Raw genomic sequence first — 17,328 nt, forward strand, 5'->3', positions numbered from 1 at the left:
CAGGGTGTGTTAACGTTCTGCGGGGGGCGGCCAGGAGGATCAAGAAAAAGTTGAGACTGACGCCAGAAAGCGGAGAGTGCCCAGCCTAGTTTTTCCGACCGCCTTTAGCCCGCCCGAAGCAGAGCTCGAACGTTGCACCCGATCGTTCCCATCGAATCTCCTCCCAGTTCTCTTCGCCTTTCCTCTGCACCTCCCCTCTGTCTGTTGTTGAAGGTCAGTCGGTCCCTATCGGTGCAATTGACGCCGTTCCGCTCTCCCAAATTGACCCCCGGACATTTAGCCCTATCGCAATGGCCGACTCCAACGAATCCCAGCCGGTCGCCCCGGTCCCTCGCTCCACCAAGCCCGTCAGCGAGGCCCTGCTGAACGAAAAGGTACCTACCATCTGCACATCTCCTGTGTCGCGTGTCCCCTCGGGACGCTGAGTGGTCTGCGTGATTCGTCCCTCGAGGAGCTTCCAAACCGCCGCCCTCGAATTTCATCCTGCGAGTTGCACTGCGGGATATACATATGCCATGAGAAAGTGTCGTGCTCGGGCTAATGCGGAACTTCCTATCACAGTGGGATCGCGCCATCTCCTCCCTGATCATCCGCTCCTCTCTCGGTCTCTCTTTCGGTGTCGTCTTCTCTGTGCTCCTCTTCAAGCGTAGGGCTTGGCCCGCCTGGGTTGGTCTCGGCTTCGGTGCCGGACGTGCCTGGGAAGAAGCTGATGGTACGTTGACTTCATGAAATAATGAACCCAGGTGAAGTGGATGTGGCTAATATGCTCCAGCTTCCTTCCGTCGGGGTGATTCCCCCCTCAGAGATGCCCTGCGTCGGTAGAGCCGCTCAGCATCCAATTCTGTATGATACCTGTATAGCTGGGACGGGCACGAGCTATATCGAGACACCTGCCCCACCGTTTAGAAGGGTCTTCTAGACTTTCCTACTTTAGCATTCAATCCATCGTCGTGCTATCTTTTCTACCTGGTTGGAAATCCGTAACGTTGCTCGCATAGTAGCTATCTGCGGGAATCCAGGACAGCCTCGACGATCACGCGATCATGCCGTCCGATGCCTGGTCTTTTTGCTCATTGCCTTCAACTCGCGGCGAGTGGCATAAGGGTGTTTTCTTCCCTGCGATGGTTGCTACAGAAGTTGTGTCTACCAAACATAGAACAAGCGGGCACACGAGAGGTCAAGAGCTCGCATAGCTTGCCGCGATGCGCTACAAGTCACCAGGAAACTGTAGCGAAGTAAAAGTACTCATATAACTGTAGACAACATGGAAGGGCTTTATGTACTCTATCATCCAGCATCTATGTGAGAGGGGTATCATGAAAAATCGTCAGTCATCCGAGTGCGCACGAGATGCTAGCGAAGACAGAAAAAAGAAGGGTCGCGAACGGATTATGCAAGGGACAAGGTTTTAGAGCATGGAGTTCGTGTAAGCCATGAAGTGATTGAGCGCAGGCATCTGGGACGTGTTGGCACCCGCAGCTTCCATTGAGAAAGTCGGAGCGTCCATGTTGGCCCAGTCGGCGTCGGACATGGTGGGCTCAAGAGCAATGCCATTGTGCCCGCTGTGGGTGAGACAACCAACGCAGGTACAGTCATTCCCGCACTGGCAACTTCCAGTTGTATCAGCACACGCACTGGGCAGTCCCACGGGATATTCTAGAGTATAATACTCCGAAGGCTCCATCAGTTGCTGCCCGAGGTATTCCGCTGGCGGGGAGGAATAGCCGCTATTCGCGTGGCTAGCGTTTGTGCTTTGTTGGGAATAGGCATGCATTGCAATAGGCTGAGCGCTATCCCCAGTCGAATGTTCAAAGTTCGAGTATGGGTATTGTAATGAAGCGAAGTCTGTGAGCTGCCCCTGCAGAGGGGAGCTTATATGGGAGTTTAGCCGATCCAGACTCTGCTCGCCGCCGTTCAAAGACACCAGGAGTCCCATCTCTCGAACATGCTGCCTAGTAGTGTTATTAAAAGGGTGAGATGCACAGCCCAGGCACTGGCAGCCGTCGCCACAGCTGCAGTCATGGGTGGCTTCGGCTTCGGCAACGCTCTGAGTATTTGCTGGACCCGAAGCGGCATTCTGCGCACATTCCGAGAGTGGCTGCGTAGTCGAATCTTGGAAGGATCCATAATTTTCTAAATGTTGTTGATGTGGATAGGCCAAGGGCTTGGAAGTGATATGCGTAACAGGGTCGGGCATAGAAATATATCCAGGCTCAGACACTGGTAATGAGAAAGGTTGCATGTACTGGCTTTGCTTCGCTGCCTGGAAATCTTGCCATGTCGATACCTGAGGGATAGGACTCGTGTAAATCCTCTCACCATTGTCGAAGACCGACGAATTGAAGTAATCGGAGCTGCTGAATACGGGGCCTTCATTCTCGACATTTTCAACATTTGCGGGCGGTTTGGGCTTTCCACAACAAGAACGTTGGACCTGGGGAGCTGGTGTCGGCGCGGGTTGCTGGGGTTTGCGAGAGCAACAGCTGCTACCCTGCAGTGTCTTAATTTCGCTGGCTTGGTGCGAAGAATTGTGCGAAGATTTTGAAACTTGATTTACAGTATCGTATGGGTCGCTCAAAAGCTTCTGGGCCGCATAAGGAGGAGGTTGGTTTGGGACCCCAGTCTCCAGGTGCTGTTTCCTAAATTCTGGTATGGAGTTTAGGGCTTTGGTGAGATTCTCTGGGGCTGTCTTGATCTGTCGTTTGACGGGTTTCTGGACCTTGTTGGGAACAGCTGACAGCATCGGAGCAGCAGGAATTGGTGTAGTCGAGGCTGATTCCGCGGCATCGGCGGGCACTTGGTAAACTGGTCTACACAAGCAAGTGGAACCTGAACGAGACGGTCAATGTCAGTCATCCATTACGCGATTGCAACGCATAAGAACAGATGAAGATGGCGCAACTACCGACCTTTGGGAATGCGAATCATGAATGCATACAGTTTCTGACAGCTGCATGTCCCTTTTGGGTGGGGGCATTTAGCTAGCGGGCGTCCAGCCTTGGGGACCTTCATCATCATCCTGTCGAAATGCTGACATTTTGAGGACCGATGGCCACGGATGCATGGTTCGCTGATCGGAGACTAATTAGCAAGAGTGTCTCTTGACTGGCGGGGATCCATACCATGACCATTTGGCGCCGTCTTCGTCAAGAGGCATAGTGGCGAGCTCAAAGTAGCATCAGCCGAGACTGTCGAGCACTGAGCCAGATGGACGGCCTGAGACTTCAGGTAAGATAAGTGCGCAATAGCCTTACCCCACCCGAAGGTCTGATCGTACCACGGCCGCGGACGGGTTTTGCTAGGAGCTCAGGCGATCGCAAGAACCTTGGGGTTTTGACCATGAGAATTGAGGATCGAGTCTACTACAAGAATCTCTCGTTCTTCAACAAGCAAGCGATGGTGGACCAGGCTCCGGGAAGGATAATCAACAAAGGGAGTGGGACGGTCGGAACAGTGACGGAATTGACAGAGCGCGAAGCCACCCGTTGCAAATGAGAGGCGGAGGGGAGGCGTGGGGAGGGGAGATGGGAATTACCGAGGGACAGCTGTTCGTAATGCTGCAGGAAGGAAGGGCAACCCCGCGGGTGATTGAAGGGGAGGTCAAGCGAATGCAGTGGGGAGATGAGGATCGTGGAGGCCGAAGTCCGAACGGCGGAGCAAATCTTCGAGAACCGATAAGCCGATAAGGACAACACAATCAAACCCTCAAACCTCAGGCAGTCCGGGCATGGGTGCCTGGGTGCCTTTCTACCTGAGGCTCTCCAACACGGCGGGCTTGGCGCCGGAGATTATCGACCGACGAATAACAAGCCAGGCGAGGCTTTTGAGCTGGACTCGGACTATGCGAGATTCAATCTGAACCACTGCCTCGCTGCTTGGTCCATTGTACCTACGTCTACCTCGGTTGTCTAGTCAGCCCCGTCACCAATTCCTCACACCCCCGATACTGACCTTCAACTCTTCCGCTCTTGTCGACCGCGATCCTTTGCTCCCTACGCTCTTCCAATGACCCCCGAACGCCGTGATTCTCCCGGCCAGACCCCGGACAATGTGAGCACGGCGTCGCGCGCTCGAGACTTCTTCTCCGTCCCTGCACCGGTCAAGCGCATCTTCGACCGCTTTCCTCTCGTCACCTATCCCTCCAATGATCTTCCACACAGCGCATGGTCGGACAGACGGGGCAATCGGCTGTACGTCTTTACCGATGCCGCAGGTGCCAGGCATGGCAGACCGTCGTTCAACCCTCAGTGTCTCAAGTGGCAGGTATGTATTTCAGCATTCTGTCAATTCCTATGTCGCTAATCGAGCGCCTCCTTCAATTCAGGCATATTTGCGGTTTGTGGGGATCGACTTCGACGTGATTCCCTCCAACAACCATGCGTCTCCGTCTGGCGCCCTTCCTTTCCTCATCCCCGCCCACCCCGTCAACAACAACACCCCAATTCCCTCCAGTAAACTGCAGAAGTGGGCCATTGAACAAGTCCATTGCGAGGAGGAGCAACAATTGGATCTGCGATTTGAGGTTTATGCGTCGTTGCTGGATCACCGGATAAGAAATGCTTGGGTGCGTCACAGATTGAACTTGCGATAGACCTGCCGATACTGACGGACCGGTAGTTATATACCCTCTATCTAGACCCGGAAGAGTTCGCAGCCGTTGCGAAGCCATTATATGTGGACCCGTCGAGTAACAATTCCGCCGTACGGACTGCCCTTGCAATGCAACTCCAGCAAGCTGCCCGAACAGAGATCCTGAAAACATCGTCCTATATCGACGTGGGTGCTCTGGAGGCCGAGGCCAGCGATGCCTTTGAGGCACTATCGACACTTCTTGGTGACAACCTTCACTTCTTCAACCGACCGAACCCTGGTCTATTCGACGCCAGCGTCTTTGCATACACACACCTGATCTTGGACGAAAAGCTCGGCTGGCGACGAAACCGGCTGGGACAACTACTGCGACAACACGAGAATCTTGTACAACATCGCGAGAGACTACTGAAATTTTTCTAGACGGATGGAACCATAAGAAACATCTCAGTCCTGTACAATAACAACATGTGTTAATCCACCATCATCTAGATCGGAACTGGCTTCCACCAGCAATACCGTTCACTCACCCTCAATACTCACTCATCTCCCTTTCTAAAGCAAACCCCAAACCACACCACTACACCAATCCACTTCTTCGCCCTAACCCCCAATACCTCCGCCAAACCCTCATCCACCATCCTCTCCCTCACCTCCCCCTCAACCCTCAGCCCAACCTCCTCCGCAACCCTCACCACCTCCCCAATGCTATGCCTATAACTCACCGGCCGAATCTTCACCCCAGTCTTCACATCCACAAACCCCGCCTGACTGATCTGTCCCATATCCTCATGCATATTTGTAACCAACAAACACCCACCCGGCCTCAGCATCTCCCACACGGCCTCAAAAAACCTCCTCAGCGGCACATGTTCCAGCACCAACGTCGAAATCACCCCCGCCGCCCCAACACTCTCCCCCGGCACAGTCATCGGCTCCTGCAGCAGATCAAACATCCCCAACGACACCCGCGGGATCCCCTGAATCGCTTCCCGCGCGACCGCTAACATCCCCGACGACGCATCCAGCCCGATGATCTCCGTCCCGGGGGACGCTAGCTGGGCAAGAAGAAGGGTGTTTCGGGCGGTGCCGCAGCCGAGGTCAATCACTTTGGGGTGATCGGGAAAAGATGAAGTGGGGAGGGGAAGGAGGTCGAGGAAATATGGGAGTAAAGTCTGCATTTCCAGGCTGTCGAGGGCTTGCAAGAAATTGTTGTCTTTGTCGTAGACCTGGGGGTTTTTCTAATTAGTGGGGTGTCATGAGGTGGGGTGGGGAGTCGCTACTGTAGCCCATTTATCGTATGCGTCTATGGTTTCCATGTACTGGACGCGGCCATTCTTCGATCCTAGTTTGGTAGGACTATGATCCTGGGTCATAGTGAGGGGTCTTGAATGAGATGATTGGGTTTAACGACGGAGGAGGCGGTTGTATGTAGATTAGGGACAACAACAGAGAAGACGTTATTCTGTTTATAGTATTTGCCTCGAGTTGGACTCGGAGTGAGAGTATAAGTACCACCGCAGGAGATAGAAGAGTGATCTGGAAACGCGGGTATAGATACGAGGGGATCGTTGCCAATCTTATACTACCATTAATCTAAGAAAGCCTATCGGGTCACACTAGTACGAACGGAGGAGGAGCGGAGTATAGGGTGTGCATGCATGACACTTGCTGTGAGTCATACACTGCTACTAATACTAGCTAGGGGGTTTAATTTATCACGTTATCGTGGACTGAGGAGATTAGAAGTGTAGTAGGGATGGTATGATTCTAGGGGTGTCGGCTCTTTGGTTGATTGTCATCGAACTTGTCCTCGTTTTTTGCTTGCCTCAGCATAGGTCGGGGCTAGACTTGGGGTCAATAGGGTTTCGCCCGATTTTATAGTGATTTTTCCATCAACCGATACTAGCATGTGATGGAATTAAACTGGTTCGCTCTGCTATTAGATAAATCTATGCTGACCAGTAAGCCCGGGAGTGTTCGCTGTGCAGCAGAATCACTACTAAACAAAACTTCAGACGTTGTTGGCCGAGTTCGTCTCGCTCTCCGCATAGGCTTTGGTAGTCGTGGTCAACTCGCCCTGCCCGTAAATCGGAGCAATGTGCTCCTGGCTCTCGCTCGCATCGTAGTCATACACTCTCTTGATCTCCGTTTTCTTTGTAATCCCTCCTATCGTCCAGCTATTCCGGCTTAGCTCGAAATTCGATTGATGACTTGATAGCCCTTCTGTGGAGTAGCTCTTCGACCTCGGGGGATCAAAGCGAAACAGTTTGCGCAAGGATGGAAGAGATCCCGATATCAGACCCAGGTTGAATTCAATCTCCATCCAGATAAGGGATGTGGAAGCCGAGTCTGAGCGATTAGTTTGGATCCTTGGCGGTCGAGCAGAGACTTACAGGTGAAGTTAGTGGTGTCATTGGCAAATTTCAGTGTCGAGAACCGCACCAGTGCGGCAACACATGCCGTGAAGCCTGAACGATCATTAGTTTCCGATCAAATAGAACGCCTTCTCAACCTACCAATACAGAGCAGTCCTAGCACAAGTAGCCGCTTCCTTACAGGCATCTGCAGCTGCCAGATGGGCCGTATGGGAAGCGCCAGAATCGACACATCCAGCACGAACATTATGACCCCTTGCATCAGGAGGATTCCATACGATGTCTCTGTGGGATAGCAAGTGGCATTGCCGATGGTCTTATCGTAGGCTGCCATGACGGGGCGACATTGGAAGACCAGCGCAAGGGTCCCCGAGAGGGTGAAGGCCGCGATGATACCGAGGAGCGTTTTCCCGGCGACTTGGACGGAGTTGGTCGGGAACAGCCGCATGATGAAAACCAGCAGACTGGCTTTCACAGTGGCGGCGATGACTAGGTAGGCGCATTGCGAGGCATATTCGAGCTGCAAAAATTAGTCTCGCCTAGAGCCCCGAGTCTCGATGTACGAACCGTGAGAAACACCGCTAGATGGTCGTTAGGGACATATTTCAGTGGCCGGCCTAACCCATAGTATGTGATGATGTACGCCAGCGCAGAGAACAGATCCACCCCAATCTAAGTCATCAGCCACGTCGCACAGGCAATTCACGAGCAACATCACTTACGAGACCAGCCAAGACCAGCCAATCGTCCAGGCCAAACTGCCTCACGACAAATTTGCGCAGATACAGCTATCACCGCTCAGCTAGGGTCAGTTTGGGATAATGGGAAACGTACACGAAGCAGACACACCAGGGTTGTCGGAATTGCCAGCACCAGCACAATGATCCGCACTGCGATGGTCATAGAGGTTGTGCTTCCATCGTCCCGTTGTGCCAATGACCCGCCCATCCTGGCTGTCTCTCACATTCCCAGCAAGAGTGGTCCCAGGAAGCACCGGGAAGGAAGAAGACATCTGGGGGGAGCCATAATATCTATCTAGGCTCTTCGCCCGGCGCAGAGTGGATCGGAGGGCGATGCAGGCAAATTGTGCCTACCTTCTCTAGGCCCGGAACAATCGTGGCTCCCACATGTTTCAGACGCTAATATCGCCGGCCGCCATACATTGGCGTGGATGCGAATCCTGGCAGGCATCGGTCCAGACGCCGGCGCACATAGCGTCCTGTCCGTCCCGAGCGGATATCCACCGTCCCCATCACTAGAATGAGGGTGTCAGAACCCTCTTCGGCGGCATGTTTGCTTCTCTTTCCTTTTTCCTGCTTCATTTTTGGAGTGTGCCTGAATCAATAGCCCGTGCATAGAGTACCATGGCTGCAATAGTCGCTGCGATCGTCAACAACGCCTCCCATCTGGAGCAAGAGCAGGTGGTGCAGATTGAGACGCTTCTGTCGCGATTTGACAGATTGTCCCCGGCCGAACAAAGCCAGGAACGAGTGTCTTATGTGTCTGCAGCCTTTCCCCTGGTGTTCGGCCCCGATGCCGTAGTGCATGGGTCCGATGGCTATGAGCCGCAGCGTCAAGTGCCCTGGTACGTCCATCTAGATAGACTCTAGAATTCCAATTGCTGGGTTGCTTGCATCAACCGGGAAAATGCATTCACCAACCACCGCCGTTGTTCCCTCAGGTCCGCCAATTGCTGGCTTCAGCCTCGCGTGATTGTGCGCCTCGCGAGTGCGCAGCAAGTTGCGGTCGCCCTCGCGCTGTGCCGGTTTTTCCACGTCCAGTTCTCCATCCGGGGTGGGGGCCATTTGCAGATTCCGGGCTTCACCAGCAATCAGGACGGCGTGGTCATCTCCCTCAGCGCCTTCGACCAGGTGCGGCTGTCCGAAGACCAATCGACGGCTGACATTGGGGTCGGATTGCGATGGTTGGAGGTGTACCGACAGCTGGACGAGCACGGGGTGGCTGTGGCAGGAGGAAGAGTCCCGTCGGTGGGCGTCCCGGGATTGTTGCTGGGCGGCGGCATCTCCTTCCAGAACAGCCAGTATGGCGTCGGTGCCATGGCCATCTCTAACTACGAGGTCACCTTTCTCTCTCCCTTCCTCCATCCCCGATTTTGATTTCAAGACGGAAGGATTCTAACAGTAACAGGTCGTTCTCGCCGACTCTCAAATCATCAATGCCAATGCCCACGAAAACCCCGATCTCTTCTGGGCCCTCAAGGGCGGCGGTTCCAACTTTGGTACGATCTATATCCTCGCCAGACTGATTCCATCCACAATCGTCACCCCTTAGCTAACCTCAATCCCAGGAATCGTCACCAAGATCGAAATGAACACCATCCCCAACCAAATCTGGACCGAAGTCCGCATCTACCCCCTCAGTGCCGCCGCCCAACTGCGCGCCGCTCTAATGCAATACCACGACGCCATCGAAACCGACAACAAGGCCTCCCTGATCTACAACGCCACCAACGACATCATCCTCGTGGTCTACTTCTATTGCGCACCGATCGAAAATCCCCCCATTTTCCAATCCTTCTGTGACATCCCTTACCTCACTAGCTTCGTGCCCCCGGGCATCCGCACCGTCTATGATCTAGTCCAGGCCGTCGCATCTGTCAACGAAGCCGAGCCCTCCGTGTATGCCCCCAAACCCCTTTATGCATTCAATTCACCACGTAAAGTAACTGTCAATGCTAACCCAATCCCCAGCCATGAATTCCGCACCATGTCCAGCCGCCCTAACATCGAAGTCTACGAGGCCATTGAGCGCGCCCACACCGAACAGGCCGAAGCCCTCAAGGACGTGGAAGGAATCGCCCTCACAACTGTTATCCAACCGATGTCGTCGCTTGCTATGCAGCAAACCCACAAGAATGGTGGAAGTCCGTTAGGTTTGGAGCCCGTAGGACAGCAATGTATGCCTACCCCCTTCTTCCCCTGCATCTATACCCCAGATATTTCATACTAATAAAATATAACTCGCAGGGTTCCTCGCCCGCGCAGACTGGACCCACATCCGCGATGAAGAGCGAGTGCGCTCAGCGGTGCGGAAGATCGTGGATGCGGCAGAAGAAGCGGCGAAACGGACGGGCGTGTATCTTCCGTACAAGTACTCGAACTATGCGGCGCGGGATCAGGATCCGTTGGCGAGCTATGGAGAGGAGAATGTGCGGAGGTTGAAGGAGGTGGCTCAGAAGTATGATCCCGAGGGGGTCTTTCAGGAGTTGCAGAATGGGGGGTGGTTGTTGAGTAAGGTTGGCTCTACTTTGGAGCGGTAAATATCAGGAGGTGTATGTAATACTACGTAGGTATGGATACGAGGTTGATAGAATGTATAGAGTTTGTGGTTCCTATAGTGATGTCGATAGTTAATGTGGCTTGCGGAGGACAGCTTGCACGGAATGTTGATCATAGCATCGTTCAGGGTTGCGGGACATTAACTAGCGATAGTCGCAACGTGGCACATGAGACATCAAAGGGATGCGAGAGTCAGATGGAGAGAATGTGGACAGAAATGAGACAAACAGAAGAGACGTGTTCCGGATGCAGTGACCGTACCAGACGGGTGAGGGACAGAAACAAAAACCAAAGGAAAGAAACTTGAGGATATCAAGGAAAACCAGAAAAGCAAGGAATAAAGCAAAGACATAACCCAGCCATGATACCATAATCCATGCACGCTCAACACAAACAGAGATTCAGAACCCATTGACGCTCGTAACACCGCTAATAAACTGTCGCTCCAAACGGTGCGGTTTCTTTCAAGTCCTCCACCAGATCCTCCACATTGTTCAGATACCGTCCGAGCAACGCCTGTTTCTCATCGGTCGTACGTGTATCCCGGTGTGCCTTGCCGCCGCCGTGAGGCCCGGGGACATTGACACTCCGGGATGCCTGTGCCGCAGCCAGTTTGCTTGGACTGCGCTGGTGTCCGAGAACGGCCGTGTTAGGCGCACTGGCCGTGCTCGTGGGGATCATCGGGGTTTCCGGCATCAAGTAGAAGTACAAAAACTCGACGAGCTTGAGTTTGACTTCGCGCGACGTCGCGCGCTGCTTGAAAAGCGAGGTCACCGTCAGGAGTCCGTCGAGTTCCTCGAACGTACGCGTGTTGGCGGGGTGGTCCAGAAGAGCCGTGACTAGGGTGAGAAGAGTCGCGGACTGGATGGCGGGGCAATTGATTGGGTCGAGGAGGTCCAGGAGTAGATTCATGTAGATCTCGCGGGCAAACAGTGTCCGCGACGGAGGGTGGAGGAGGAGCACGCCTTGTATCAGGTCGAGGGTGGAGACGATGAGAAGATCGTTGGTGCCATTACTCCCCCGCCCTAGTAGGTGCTCCAGACACGTCACCAAACGCATTGCGACTGGTTGCAGCGCATTAGTATTGGGAACTGGTAGCGAGTACAGCATCTCGAAGACAGGACGGCGACACCTACCATTCCATTGAAATCCCTCTTGTAATTTGAAAAATTCCCTGAAGGCCGGATCATCGCGAAGCTCAGACAAGGTTTTGGGAACCGGTTGCGGAGCCCCAAAGGATAGCAGTGACCTCCGTTTGTCAGACGCCGGGCGTTTCGACTTGGATAAACAAATCTGTGCGAGGAGGCCTTCGACCTGGCGCAATCCTTTGCGAACTTTGCTTGGTTCGTAAGAGGAAAGGTAATCGAACGAGTGTGCCAACAATGCCTCCATGAGTAATACAGACAAAAGGGTGATCCGTAGCACAATGAGTTTCAAAAAAGTGGCAGGGACGGACGGACACTAGTAGTTGGTGAAAAAGAAAAGACGGCCGTGATCTGTCAGTGGCGAGGACCCTGGGCCAAGAGATACGGCACTATCTATATGTACCTTAACTTAAAGGGCACCAGAAAAATAATCGAAGACGGCTGAGCCCAGGCGCTTGGAAGATGGGGACCTCAATTAAAGGCGATGGCGATTGGTGAGCGATAGTCGGTGGACTCGATCAACTAGTGAGGAAATAGTTGTTGGCATCGTCTGAAGCTGATCGCGCCGATTTAGACTCGGCCACGGCCAGCCTTAGTGACTGAATTCCCCCACATCCGACAAAAACACCCGATGGTTGTCCCGGCGACCAGCGATCGTGTTCCAATAAGCGGGCGACAGCGCCGCCATGAAGAACAGGATCTCCTCGATAGCATTCAGCTAATGATGTCAAGGGGGGCCTGGGTTCAGCTACGCCATCGGATCCCGCTCTGGCCAACATAAATGGGGTGGCTGGTCGGGCCGTCACTTGGCTTGGGTTTGGGTTGGCAACTGAGCTCTCTCCCACTCCGTCATTCAGTCAAGTCAACAAGTCAACAAGAAGATGTTGACGGGCGGAGTAGACCTGGCACGGGGCTGCTGCTCGAGGCTGGTGCAACGCGTGCATTTGCGGCCCCCCCCCCTCCTCCCCCCCTTGCATGTGCCGCATGAGTTCCCTGACCCGAAGATGTACCTCTGGTCACACCCAGACGCACATGGGTGTCACGGCGACCAGTCCAGAGGTCGGTCGGAGTTTGAGTTGGGGAGTTTCTCCAAAGTCCCCCAGTCAGGTGACCCGCATGTGATACCGCCCAGAACTCAGCCGACGTCACGTTCCTGTTTTGCCTTTCCTTCTCGCTTTTCCCCCCGCAGCGACCGTGCCAGGGTGCCTTATGCAGCCAGCAATCAACCTCTTCTCCTCTTCTTCGTTCTTGGGGCGCAGCTCCTACTTAAAGCGAGTGCGCCCTCGTTATTGACTCTTGTAAGATGGGCTTGCTCACCTCTTCCCCCTTCCGTGCTGGGCTGGCTGTCAGAGCATCGTCTGCCCTCCGAGGAGCCCCCCTTCTCCGCTCGCGACGATCCCCAGCGATCACATGCAGGACACTGAAACCATTAACGCTCAAGCAATGTCTCCAGAACCTTTCGTGAATTCATCCGCTGAGATCATTTTTCGGCCTTGTTGGCATTCCCTCCCAGAAAGTCCTATTGCCAGTGCGGGCGCAGCTCTCCCGGGGGAACCAACCCTCATGGTGACCCCGGCCATGGATCCAGCAGGCCCGAGCGAGGATGGGCTCGTGACAAACACCAATCACTCCCGTACACACAATCGTAATCGCTCCAGCGTTGATGGAACCAAATACAAAGATGGCCAGTGGTCTCCGGAGAATGAGCGGATCGTGTTGGGGCCGTATGACTATATGCTCCAACACCCCGGCAAGGACATACGGCGGCAGCTCATCAACGCTTTTGACGTGTGGTTGAAGGTACCTCCGGAGAGCCTGGAGATCATCACCAAGGTGGTGGCCATGCTCCACACAGCGTCCTTACTGTAAGCTTCTCTGCCAGGCCCTGAATGGGTCCGGACACCTACCTAACCCGTGGGCCCGAGCTAGGATCGATGATGTCGAAGATAATTCCATCCTGCGACGCGGAATCCCAGTCGCCCATAATATATATGGCACCGCACAGACCATCAACTCTGCGAATTACGTGTATTTCCTGGCTCTGCAGGAGGTGCAGAAGCTGAACAACCCGACCGCCATCGACATCTATGTTAAAGAGCTGTTGAATCTACACCGCGGACAAGGAATGGATCTTTTCTGGCGGGATACTCTGACCTGTCCCAGCGAGGAGGAGTATCTGGAGATGGTCGGGAACAAAACTGGGGGTCTGTTCCGACTTGCCGTGAAGCTGATGCAAGCTGAAAGCAGCTCCGGAAAGGACTGCGTGAGCCTCGTCAACGTCATGGGACTGATCTTCCAGATCTGCGACGACTACCTCAACCTATCCAACACCACGTACACGAAGAACAAAGGTCTCTGCGAAGACCTCACGGAGGGGAAGTTTTCGTTCCCCATTATCCACAGTATCCGCTCCAATCCGGGCAACCACCAGCTCATCAGCATCCTCAAGCAGAAGACGAAGGATGAAGAGGTCAAGCTGTACGCAGTGAGTTACATGGAGAGCACTGGCAGTTTTGCGCACACGCGGGACGTAGTCCGGGAATTGCGAGAGAAGGCACTGACGCTGATCCGAGACATCGACGGTGAACAGCCGGACGGACCCGATGACGGCGCCATGGTCCGGGCGATTCTCAACAAGATCACCGAGTCCACACTGCGAGACAGTAGTCAATAGTCCTAATTGATGAGGAGCCAGTGCTCACTTGGGGGCTTACCCCGGCCATCCCTGGTTGGTTGGTTGATTGGAGAGTCCTCGTATTTATGAAGAATGTTGAACATGATACATTTGGTCTATTGGATGCCTTGGACTGAGACAACACACCCGTGGCGATTTCAATACGAACCCTTCCTTCCTACCTTCTTCCTTTCTTTTTCCCACTTGTAACAAATTCCCGCCCGCGAAAACTTATACGGGACGATTCGACATCGTCCAGAACCGAATCCAACATGCTCCAACTATCCGGGGTATATGTAATCCATCCGCCAATGCGAGAATAACAATGCGATCAATCACAGCCCCTGCCCTCTCTAGTTTATACCAATCCAATCAAATCTAATCGTATTAGATCCAGATACCTCGCAGCTGACCCAAGCCCGATACAGAAGCATAATACCGTTCCAATTACATCACCACACAGCAAGCCTTCTCCAGCTTACGCAGCACCTTGGGCAGAACCGCATTAACCACCTGCTCGATCTCGTCCTGGTTCGCGCCCTGTTGCTGCTGCTGCTGCTGCTGCTGGGGATATTGTTGCTGCGCCGGCTGTGCCTGCTGGCTAGGATATTGCTGCTGTTGCTGTTGGACATGCTGCGACGGCGGGTGAGCATGGGAGTGAGGGTGAGCATAAGTACTCTGCTCCTGCTCCGGATGGGGATGCGCATAGCTGGGCTGTTGTTGCTGCTGGGGAGGAGCATAGCTGCCCGACGGGTGTTGCTGCTGTTGCTGGTAGTGAGGATGCGAGGGCACCGGGGCGGTCGCCAAATCGGCGGGCCCACCAGTAAGGTTCACATAAATCCGGCCTGCGTTTTCCTCGGTCGCGTACTGGAGGCCGAGTTCCTGACAGACTTGTTCCACTCGGGGCTTGATTTTCTGGATGTGGTTGACGGAGTGGTTGCCTTTGCCGACGATGCTGTTTATTTTGGTATTGCGGTATAAACGATTAGTCTTTCTCTTGAAGTTGTTGATCTTGGGGGCTTTTTGTGGGGAGTGGTGGAAGGAGTAGTGCGATTGATTTATTCCATGGGGACGGGAGGAAAAGGGGCTGGGAAACTTACACATGAAGATGGTCCTGTCCATGCGTTTTCGCATATTTGATCCTCTCCTCGAGAATCTCCTCTGCCTCTTCGACAAACTGACCATGCAGATCGATGGTGTCGGCTGCGACGCGCCCGTTGGCATTGTTCTCGCGGAAGATGAAATCCGATGCTTGTTTGTTGTAGTCGTCCATCTTGCGGCCGTGGGCTTTGCCTTGTTCAGAAAGTTCCTTGGCCCTGGCGCCATCGCCGCTGGAGTAGGCTTCTTGAGACTGGTCATTGGGACGTTGGTTAGCTTTTTGGAGGCGGTTTTGTCGTTGGTTTAAGGAGGGTGGTGGTGAAGTACCCGCTGGAAACAAGAGTTGCGCTGCTTGGCTTCTTGACGAGCTAGATCGCGGAGACGGTCGTATTCGGCCTCTGCGTCTGAGTTTTGGTCGTGATTGAAGGCTTCGAGAGGGGTGGTGTTAGTTCATTGGGGTTTGTGGTGAAGACAGGGTATATATCCCACCCCGAGGGCCCATGTAGGACATTTCATGCTCGTGCTCGTGCATTTTGAAGACAGGGGTCTCGATTGTAGGCGGGTATAGCGATGGCGGTAGCAGTGGTCCAGTAAGAATAGGGCGTAATGATGCGGTCTATCATGCGCGATTCTAATCGGAGGGAGGATCGCAATGGGCGACGAGGCTGAAAGGAAGCCGATCGCGAAGTGGATGTCTCGTAGGCAAGACGGGCTGGCCCTGGGATCGCGGATCGGAGCCCTGGATGGATATGGATCGGTGGAGCAGCGATCGGATTGGCCAGGGATCGTGGGCGGAATTGCGCAGGGGGCTGGGCTGGAGATCCATGGCCACGGGCATCTTCAATGTTCCATGGTCATGCTTCTCCTGCATGGACACATTGGTCACATGGGGGTTTGGACAGAGTACTGAGTAGAGTGTTGACTGTCTTCCTCAGCCCTTCCTTCGGGATGTCCGGACGCACGGTCAGCCACTCATCACGAATGCGACGGGCTAGAGATTTTAAGCCCGTAAGCCCAGTTCCGACGGAGGGCTGAGTTCTGCATGCAGCGTTCCGCCAATCCTTTGCCTTCTGCAGCAGGTAGATAGATAATGGCTGAGTGCTGAAGCCTGAAGGTCATCATCGTCACGGTCTCATCCACCCGCCGGCTCAGCACTGACTGTCTGAGAATCGGGAAAGCGTCTACAATCACAGTAAGGTGCCAGCGCTAAGGTCACCAAGCCAGGTTGAGTGGGAACCAGGTCAATAGTCTGGCCTGGCATGCTCCATGCGCAGATGCGATAGATAAGGGAATCCCGAGCTGCCCTTTTAGGTTATCGGTCGACAGCGGCCGGGGACTCCAGATCATGATTATCATCATCATCATCATCATCATCATAAAAGGAGAGATGTATATCTATAACCCTGTTCGCTGACATCGACCCGAGAAGGCCTGCCTGGCACCTCGCCACGAGGAGCCTAGCCAGGGGTTAAGGCGGGCAGGCAGAGGACGGCAGAAAGGAAGGAGACGACAATCATGCATGCGCGGTAAAGAACGCGAGAGAAAGCGACTAAGGCGACTAGACGGTGGGGGGGAGTTGGCCTCTAGTCCCCTGGCAGAACCACGGATATCGGTTAATGACCTCCATCCGGTAGGGTTCGGTGTGGAAGCACAATTCAGCTTCGATTCCCAAGAGACTCCAGTACGGAGTACGTAGCGGGTCTTGCCGCCGCTGGCCTTGAGCTGAGAATGTCGCAGACTGAGTGCACCTCGATCTGGCTCGGAGGGGTTCAAGAGGGACGGAATCTCAGGTGTGTATCAGATGAAGAGCACGATGGGGTCATCACTCTAGGCTCCGATGGACTGATGCATGTTTCTCCTCCTTCTCCTCCTCCTTCTCCTCCTCCTCATCATCATCGTCAACCTCTTGCGGAGAAGCGATCGACGGGCAGTTGCAGGTGGGGATTACCGTACGGTACCTGGCCCTAGGTACAGTACGTCCAGGACCGACAAGATTCCTCCGTACGCTAATGCCCATCCCAATCTTGAGGCCATCCACTTGGGATAGCCTCTGCTTGTTATCGCCAGGGCCATGGCATCATCCCATCATTCCACCATCCCAATCCCATGGGAACCCTCAAACCCCTCCCGAGACATTCTGGAAC

At 54.1% G+C, this 17,328-nt stretch overlaps 9 protein-coding genes across 9 annotated transcripts; 4 read left to right on the forward strand and 5 right to left on the reverse strand.

Moving 5' to 3' along the window:
• The first annotated feature begins 278 nt into the window (after positions 1 to 278).
• On the forward strand, positions 279 to 965 carry BO80DRAFT_427208 (MICOS complex subunit MIC10). Its single transcript, XM_025719948.1, has 3 exons — positions 279 to 374; positions 562 to 712; positions 773 to 965. The coding sequence occupies exons 1-3, from the start codon at positions 291 to 293 to the stop codon at positions 820 to 822; spliced, it is 285 nt and encodes a 94-aa protein (XP_025572938.1). The 5' UTR covers positions 279 to 290; the 3' UTR covers positions 823 to 965.
• A 265-nt stretch (positions 966 to 1,230) lies between these two features.
• Positions 1,231 to 3,632, reverse strand: mac1 (putative copper-activated transcription factor GRISEA). Its single transcript, XM_025718004.1, has 3 exons — positions 3,123 to 3,632; positions 2,910 to 3,070; positions 1,231 to 2,829 (listed from the first exon to the last, which is right to left on the reverse strand). The coding sequence occupies exons 1-3, from the start codon at positions 3,155 to 3,157 to the stop codon at positions 1,409 to 1,411; spliced, it is 1,617 nt and encodes a 538-aa protein (XP_025572939.1). The 5' UTR covers positions 3,158 to 3,632; the 3' UTR covers positions 1,231 to 1,408.
• A 71-nt stretch (positions 3,633 to 3,703) lies between these two features.
• Positions 3,704 to 5,071, forward strand: BO80DRAFT_153905 (putative mitochondrial outer membrane protein (Sam35)). The gene is made up of 3 exons (XM_025713814.1): positions 3,704 to 4,263; positions 4,325 to 4,564; positions 4,618 to 5,071. The coding sequence occupies exons 1-3, from the start codon at positions 4,006 to 4,008 to the stop codon at positions 5,011 to 5,013; spliced, it is 894 nt and encodes a 297-aa protein (XP_025572940.1). The 5' UTR covers positions 3,704 to 4,005; the 3' UTR covers positions 5,014 to 5,071.
• On the reverse strand, positions 4,988 to 6,136 carry BO80DRAFT_427210 (class I SAM-dependent methyltransferase; the record flags this gene model as incomplete). The annotated part of the gene is made up of 2 exons (XM_025719949.1): positions 5,874 to 6,136; positions 4,988 to 5,819 (listed from the first exon to the last, which is right to left on the reverse strand). Coding segments are annotated over exons 1-2 (476 nt in total), but the record flags the coding sequence as incomplete, so codon positions are not given.
• Positions 6,137 to 6,539: 403 nt separating this feature from the next.
• On the reverse strand, positions 6,540 to 8,011 carry BO80DRAFT_153957 (uncharacterized protein). The gene is made up of 6 exons (XM_025713815.1): positions 7,803 to 8,011; positions 7,691 to 7,756; positions 7,536 to 7,640; positions 7,110 to 7,488; positions 6,987 to 7,061; positions 6,540 to 6,942 (listed from the first exon to the last, which is right to left on the reverse strand). Exons 1-6 carry the CDS (start codon positions 7,914 to 7,916, stop codon positions 6,605 to 6,607), a joined length of 1,077 nt encoding a protein of 358 aa, XP_025572942.1. The 5' UTR covers positions 7,917 to 8,011; the 3' UTR covers positions 6,540 to 6,604.
• Positions 8,012 to 8,332: 321 nt separating this feature from the next.
• Positions 8,333 to 10,316, forward strand: BO80DRAFT_495411 (FAD-binding oxidoreductase; the record flags this gene model as incomplete). The annotated part of the gene is made up of 6 exons (XM_025723946.1): positions 8,333 to 8,553; positions 8,650 to 9,046; positions 9,117 to 9,207; positions 9,277 to 9,607; positions 9,680 to 9,885; positions 9,956 to 10,316. 6 exons carry the CDS (start codon positions 8,333 to 8,335, stop codon positions 10,246 to 10,248), a joined length of 1,539 nt encoding a protein of 512 aa, XP_025572943.1. The 3' UTR covers positions 10,249 to 10,316.
• A 380-nt stretch (positions 10,317 to 10,696) lies between these two features.
• BO80DRAFT_361245 (cell division control protein 14) lies at positions 10,697 to 11,659 on the reverse strand (the record flags this gene model as incomplete). The annotated part of the gene is made up of 2 exons (XM_025716000.1): positions 10,697 to 11,331; positions 11,404 to 11,659. The coding sequence occupies 2 exons, from the start codon at positions 11,657 to 11,659 to the stop codon at positions 10,697 to 10,699; spliced, it is 891 nt and encodes a 296-aa protein (XP_025572944.1).
• Positions 11,660 to 12,598: 939 nt separating this feature from the next.
• BO80DRAFT_427213 (FPP/GGPP synthase family protein) lies at positions 12,599 to 14,428 on the forward strand. The gene is made up of 2 exons (XM_025719950.1): positions 12,599 to 13,277; positions 13,342 to 14,428. Exons 1-2 carry the CDS (start codon positions 12,823 to 12,825, stop codon positions 14,084 to 14,086), a joined length of 1,200 nt encoding a protein of 399 aa, XP_025572945.1. The 5' UTR covers positions 12,599 to 12,822; the 3' UTR covers positions 14,087 to 14,428.
• BO80DRAFT_427214 (Smr domain-containing protein) lies at positions 14,196 to 15,767 on the reverse strand (the record flags this gene model as incomplete). Its single annotated transcript, XM_025719951.1, has 3 exons — positions 15,512 to 15,767; positions 15,187 to 15,437; positions 14,196 to 15,041 (listed from the first exon to the last, which is right to left on the reverse strand). Coding segments are annotated over exons 2-3 (676 nt in total), but the record flags the coding sequence as incomplete, so codon positions are not given.
• Positions 15,768 to 17,328: the final 1,561 nt, after the last annotated feature.

This window comes from Aspergillus ibericus, assembly GCF_003184845.1.
Source record: "Aspergillus ibericus CBS 121593 unplaced genomic scaffold BO80scaffold_34, whole genome shotgun sequence".
NCBI classification, from domain to species: domain Eukaryota; kingdom Fungi; phylum Ascomycota; class Eurotiomycetes; order Eurotiales; family Aspergillaceae; genus Aspergillus; species Aspergillus ibericus.

What these genes read in the sequence shown, in the direction of transcription:
- BO80DRAFT_427208 (XM_025719948.1), top strand. Translation starts at nt 291, where the DNA reads ATGGCCGACTCCAACGAATCCCAGCCGGTCGCCCCGGTCCCTCGCTCC. An exon ending in AGGCCCTGCTGAACGAAAAG is followed by an intron (nt 375 to 561) that starts GTACCTACCATC and finishes TTCCTATCACAG; the next exon opens with TGGGATCGCGCCATCTCCTC. An exon ending in TGCCTGGGAAGAAGCTGATG is followed by an intron (nt 713 to 772) that starts GTACGTTGACTT and finishes AATATGCTCCAG; the next exon opens with CTTCCTTCCGTCGGGGTGAT.
- mac1 (XM_025718004.1), bottom strand. Translation starts at nt 3,157, where the DNA reads ATGCCTCTTGACGAAGACGGCGCCAAATGGTCATG. An exon ending in GACGGCGCCAAATGGTCATG is followed by an intron (nt 3,071 to 3,122) that starts GTATGGATCCCC and finishes GTCTCCGATCAG; the next exon opens with CGAACCATGCATCCGTGGCC. An exon ending in CATGATTCGCATTCCCAAAG is followed by an intron (nt 2,830 to 2,909) that starts GTCGGTAGTTGC and finishes CGTCTCGTTCAG; the next exon opens with GTTCCACTTGCTTGTGTAGA.
- BO80DRAFT_153905 (XM_025713814.1), top strand. Translation starts at nt 4,006, where the DNA reads ATGACCCCCGAACGCCGTGATTCTCCCGGCCAGACCCCGGACAATGTG. An exon ending in CTCAGTGTCTCAAGTGGCAG is followed by an intron (nt 4,264 to 4,324) that starts GTATGTATTTCA and finishes CCTTCAATTCAG; the next exon opens with GCATATTTGCGGTTTGTGGG. An exon ending in ACCGGATAAGAAATGCTTGG is followed by an intron (nt 4,565 to 4,617) that starts GTGCGTCACAGA and finishes ACGGACCGGTAG; the next exon opens with TTATATACCCTCTATCTAGA.
- BO80DRAFT_153957 (XM_025713815.1), bottom strand. Translation starts at nt 7,916, where the DNA reads ATGGGCGGGTCATTGGCACAACGGGACGATGGAAGCACAACCTCTATG. An exon ending in GGCTGGTCTTGGCTGGTCTC is followed by an intron (nt 7,641 to 7,690) that starts GTAAGTGATGTT and finishes CTGATGACTTAG; the next exon opens with ATTGGGGTGGATCTGTTCTC. An exon ending in GCTAGGACTGCTCTGTATTG is followed by an intron (nt 7,062 to 7,109) that starts GTAGGTTGAGAA and finishes ATGATCGTTCAG; the next exon opens with GCTTCACGGCATGTGTTGCC.
- BO80DRAFT_427213 (XM_025719950.1), top strand. Translation starts at nt 12,823, where the DNA reads ATGCAGGACACTGAAACCATTAACGCTCAAGCAATGTCTCCAGAACCT. An exon ending in CTCCACACAGCGTCCTTACT is followed by an intron (nt 13,278 to 13,341) that starts GTAAGCTTCTCT and finishes GGCCCGAGCTAG; the next exon opens with GATCGATGATGTCGAAGATA.